The 5,223-nt window shown below is 49.4% G+C and overlaps 1 protein-coding gene across 1 annotated transcript; it reads right to left on the bottom strand.

Moving 5' to 3' along the window:
- Positions 1-222: 222 nt before the first annotated feature.
- Positions 223-2,901, bottom strand: LOC130041946 (granzyme B-like). Its single transcript, XM_056134243.1, has 5 exons — positions 2,847-2,901; positions 1,939-2,092; positions 1,430-1,565; positions 928-1,191; positions 223-366 (listed from the first exon to the last, which is right to left on the bottom strand). The coding sequence occupies exons 1-5, from the start codon at positions 2,899-2,901 to the stop codon at positions 223-225; spliced, it is 753 nt and encodes a 250-aa protein (XP_055990218.1).
- Between the last annotated feature and the right edge of the window lie 2,322 nt (positions 2,902-5,223).

The following is a 5,223-nucleotide window of genomic DNA, read 5'->3' as shown; positions in this document are numbered from 1 at the left end:
CAGGGATAATTTTGTCCCCAGCAGAGGGACAGAGGAGACAGGTGGGTGGACAGGAGCTGGGGCACCCCTCTGACCTGTGTACAGAGCTGTACCTGTGAATAGAGCTGCACCTGTGAATGAGGCTCACACATGAGCCCCAGATTCATTCTATAACGATGTTATTGAATTGAGGTCCCCTTCCCAGGTGATGTTGGACCTCAGGGGAGGCCTTGAATTCTCTGGTTACATCTTTCTCAGGGTGTCCTTTATCCAGGGCATGAAACTGGAGATTCTAGTGCAGACCTGCGGTGGTAATCCATTTCTCTTACCATAGGAGATGATGCCCTGGGCCACGTTGTCACATACGAGGGGACCCCCGGAGTCTCCCTGTGGATGAGAGGGGAGGACTGGGCTCATTTCCTCCTATACCAGGCATCTCTCAGAGAAGGGAGCCCTAAGATCCCCCAACATGGTCAGAATCAGGACAAACCTTGTCCCAGCTCCCAGGGGCTGACCCTGAACATAGTTGGAGTCTCCTTCATGAGGGGGTTGCTCCCTGTCCCCAGCTTGGGACTTTGTCAACATAGTGAAGGGGATGTGACCCATGTCCTGTTGACCCTGGGAATGGGCAATGGTTGTTTCTCATTGGAGGAACCAGACACTAATGCAGTGAGGCCAGATCTTACGTCCATGGAGTCTTACCAGGTGACTAGGGACACCCCACTCAGGGATTGAAGTAGGGGATAAGCCCTGGAAGAGCCCGTGTGCTGTTGCCACAGGCCTTGGAGGCTGGCTGAGGTTCAGCTCCTCCCCACCAGCTTTTCCCATCTCCCCTCAGAGAGATAAAACTGAGATGGGCCGGTGAGGGTGTCTCCACTGCTGGGGAGCTTTCTGCTCCTCCCCAGTTCTCCCTGTCCCCAAGGATCTTGGGAAGTAACCCATTCTCACCTGAATGGTACCCTTTCTTTGCTTGGGGTCTCCTACACACAGCTGACTGGTTCCATCATACTTTTTATAACGACCACGACCTTTGCACTTGGCATCCTCTTGAACAGTTATCTCCACCTCCTGCAATGTGTCTGATAAATGTGCCTTACGATTAACCTGTCCCCAGCCAGCCACACTGCACACTTGTCCGTGTCTCAGCTGGGTTTGGGAGTCTGGCAGGCTGAGGAGTCCCACTTCTTTAGTCAGCCTGGCATTTCTTTGTAGCTACAGGGAGAGGAGAGAGAATCTAACTCAGTTCTTGAAACCTGGGCCAGACCCCCTCCCACATCCCACTGCACACCCCCACCACACACACACACACACAATACACACACACACACACTCCCATAGGCTGCCCATCTTACACTCAGGTACTCAGTGAGAGGCAGGTGCTGGGTGGGAGAAGGTGTCAGCGGGAAGGAGACAGGTAGAGCCAGATGGCCCAACATCAGGGCTTCCATACCTTCAGCAACATGATGTCGTTGAAGCGTTTATCATAATTAAAGTAGGGATGGACAATGACTTTCTGTGCACAGATCTCCTGCCAGCTCCTCTCCCACTTTTGGATGTTGTGGGCACCCAGGGTCACATTGATAGAGCTATATGCAAGAAATAGGGGAAGACAGATCAAAGAAGACAGTGCAACTCCTCTGAACGTCAAGGGGCATGTGGGCTCCAGCTGAAGGCCTAAGGGACTCCAGGGCACCACGGCTGAGTCAGAACCTTCCTTTCTCACAGCTGAGGGAGTTCTCTGCAATTAATGGTTCCTGCACTGGTAGTTTCCTGGGGTGAGTGGTACTATTTGCTTCCAGTTGCTAATGTATAGGCCCTGAAGAATCCCTGCAGTTTCTCCCATCAGCCTGTTTCAATCAGGACTCTCCTGACTCACTGTTCCTGAGCTGGGGAGTATCTGGGAAGATGCAGGGGTCACCACCCACGCTCCTGGGAGAATGTAGCTGGGTCTCTTCTCACCTGCCATGACAGTGAGCAGCTGTCAGGACCACGTCCTTTCGGATCAGGAACCCACCACACTGAATTGTTTTGTGGGTGTTCTTATCGTAGATCTTCAGATATGCCATGTAGGGTCGAGAGTGGGGCCTGGCCTCATGACCCCCGATGATCTCCCCTGAGGAAGTGTCAGTTTGGTGTGCGAACCCTCTCAGTGTCCCTACTGACTTCTGCTGACTTTTAGTTATTGAGACACCTAATTCTGTTATGTCCAGCAGGCCATCTGACTAGAGGGAGGCCAAGATCAGGGGATGGGTGTGATCCAGCCTGTTCCCAAAGTGACCACAGTGGGTGCTCTCTGAGTGGGGGGATCCCTATAGGAATGACCCTAATGGGCCTGTGAGGGTTTCAGAAGCCAGTGAGGATGGACTTCAGGAAGTAGCAAGGGTTGGGGCAGTCAAATTGGCTCACCCTTGACAAAGGGTGCGGCTCAGTGCTTGGAAGGAGAGCAGAGTTGGGGAGAGGGACTGAGGGGCCTTTAAACAGAGCCAGACAGAAGCAGATCTCTGGGGGCAGCAATGCCCCCAACTCAGTCTGGTCTTCCCTAAGTATTGCTGAAAGGGGGTTCCTTCTCCCCGCCCCATGGGAGTAGGTGCCCTCCCCTGCAGGATTCAGCATTTTCTCTCTTCCATTCCCCCCACCTCCTAGGCACCCAGAAGTCTGTTCCAGAGGCAGACGTGGTGCTAGAGAGGCTAGTGCCCACTATTTCTTGCAGTTATTATCCAGCATCTAGTTTGGAAATCTGATGTGGGCTGAGATGTGGGTTCAGAATGTTCCAGTAGACAGTGAATAGGTGGGTACAGAAGGGGTGGGAGAACTCACAGTGAGTGAGTCAGGCTCAGATGGAGGTGGTAGGGGAGGAGGTCACTCACCTGCCTCTGTCCTGGGGGACAGTGCAATGCTCAGCAGGAAAAGGAGTAGGAGCATCTTCCCAGAAAGGAGCTTTGGTAGGTGCTGCTGGGGCTCCTCTGTGTTCTATTTAGCACCAGGGAGAGGATGAATGTGTAGTTGAGCTCAGAGACCATGTGACTTCCTGGCTAGTGGTGCTTTTGCCACTAGAAACCTTTTTATGAAGATTCGCAACCCCTACCCTTTTCCTGATGCTATTTTCTAGGTGGTGAGAATCACGAAGTGAAGATATCCGAGGCCACAGTGTATGACTCAGATCAGGCCACCTGTTTCAAGCCAGAACAGAACACTCCCCAAGTGTAAGTGGGGAGTGTAGCTTGCAACTTTGATAAGCAGCAGTATTGCATCTCCAGAAGCATGAGCCTACAGTGATGGAACCTTCACACCTTCAACCTCACGCTCTATGTCCATCAGGGCAACGAGTTTGGCAGATGTGAGCTTAGGCCCTTGTTTGCGCTATGCCCAACCTCACTGAAGATGTCTCCTTCCCTTTGAAAGCTGATGGTGTAGTGGGCAGAGCAGAAACCTTAGTGCAGAATGGAATGACCATGATGAGCAAGCACTGTAGCACTGTAGCACTGTCCCCCCGCCCCTCCCCCCCCAGTTGTTCATCGATTTTCTCGAGCAGGCCCAGTAACGTCTCCATTTTGAGGCTTGTTGTTACTGTGTTTGGCATATTGCATACATCATGGGTAGCTTGCCAGGCTTTGCTGTGCGGGTGAGATACTCTTGGTAGCTTGCTGGGATCCCTGAGAGGGGCGGAGGAATTGAACCTGGCTTGGCCGGGCCGGCCACATGCAAGGCAAATGCCCTACCACTGTGTTATGGCTCCAGCAGCAGACATAAATGAGTATGACCTCATGGACTCAACCCAGATCAGACAGTCACTCAGTCACCATTATGACTTCGTTTTTTGAGGATTTTAACTAATTCTTTTAAAGTATAAATGCTGAGAGTGACAGAAATAATCTGTCAATGTTTCCATAAGAAGACCTAAAATTGACATTTACTGGTAAATTATTGAATCAATTTGATCCAAAAGTTTCATTCATTGACTTCATTGACTTTAGGCTAGGTCTATCTTCCATTGCTGACAAGGATTGCAGCTAATCCATATGAAATAAGATTGTGGAGATTCCCAATATTCATAGACTCATATAATTATAGCTTCATAAGTATCTAGTGCAGGTGAGGTGAGGAAACATGCTGGGCTGCCACCAAACACCAAGGACTGTCCACTGTCCACTCTGTCTTTAAGAGTATAAAATGTTTCTTTTTAAAAAAAATTTCTTATTAGTGAAACACCATGAGGTACAGTTATAAACTTACAAACATTTGTGCTTGTGTTTCAGTCATACAATGATCGAGTACCCATCCCTCTACCAGTGCCCATTCTCTACCACTAATGATCCCAGTATACCTCCCACCCTCCTCATCCTCCCCCAACCCCACCCTGCCTCTGTGGCAGGGCACTCCCTTTTGCTCTCTCTCTCTCTCTCTCTCTCTCTCTCTCTCTCTCTCTCTCCTTTTGAGTGTTGTGGTTTGCAATAGAGGTAATGGTGGCCATCGTGTTCAGTCTATAGTCCACTTTCAGCATGCATCTCCCATCCTGAGCGGATCCTCCAAACACCCTTTACTTGGTGTTCCCTTTTCTATCTGAGCTGCCTTTCTCCCCAGTATGTGTGGCTGGCTTCCAAGCTGTGGAGCAAATCTCCTGGTACTCATCTCAACTATTCTTGGGTGTTAGTCTCCCATTCTGTTACTTTATATTCCACAGATGAGTGCAATCTTTCTATGTCTGTCCCTCTCTTTCTGACTCATTTCACTTAGCATGATACTTTACATATTGATCTACTTGTATGAAAATTTCATGACTTCATCTTTTCTAACAGCTGCATAATATTCCATTGTGTAACTGTACCAACGTTTCTTTAACCAGTCATCTGTTCTCAGGCACTCGGGTTTTTTTTCCAGATTCTGGCTTTTGTAAACAGTGCTGAAATGAACATACAAGTGCAGATATCATTTTGATTATACTTTTTTGCATCTTCGGGACATGTTCCCAGGAGTGGTACTGCTGGGTCAAATGGGAGCTCAGTTGCTAATTTATTTCTTTATTTAATTAAAAATTTTATTAGTGAAACACCATGAGGTACAGTTGTAGACTTACAAAAATTTGTGCTTAGGTTTCAGTTATACAATGACCAAGTACCCATCCTTCCACCAGTGCCCATTTTCCACCACCACGGGTCCCAGTATCCCTCCCCCCCATCCCCCATCCCCCCATCCCACCCTGTCTCTGTGGCAGGGCATTCCCTTCTGTTCTCTCTCTCTTTTTGG

Source organism: Sorex fumeus, unplaced genomic scaffold, assembly GCF_029834395.1.
Source record: "Sorex fumeus unplaced genomic scaffold, SorFum_2.1 ptg000098l, whole genome shotgun sequence".
Taxonomy (NCBI): domain Eukaryota; kingdom Metazoa; phylum Chordata; class Mammalia; order Eulipotyphla; family Soricidae; genus Sorex; species Sorex fumeus.
This window is presented reverse-complemented; position numbering and strand designations above follow the sequence as displayed.

Coding starts and splice junctions, on each gene's coding strand:
- LOC130041946 (XM_056134243.1), bottom strand. CDS start 2,901: ATGCTCCTACTCCTTTTCCTGCTGAGCATTGCACTGTCCCCCAGGACA. Junction 2,093..2,846: donor GTCCCCCAGGACAGAGGCAG/GTGAGTGACCTC, acceptor ACACTTCCTCAG/GGGAGATCATCGGGGGTCAT. Junction 1,192..1,429: donor ACGACATCATGTTGCTGAAG/GTATGGAAGCCC, acceptor CTCTCCCTGTAG/CTACAAAGAAATGCCAGGCT.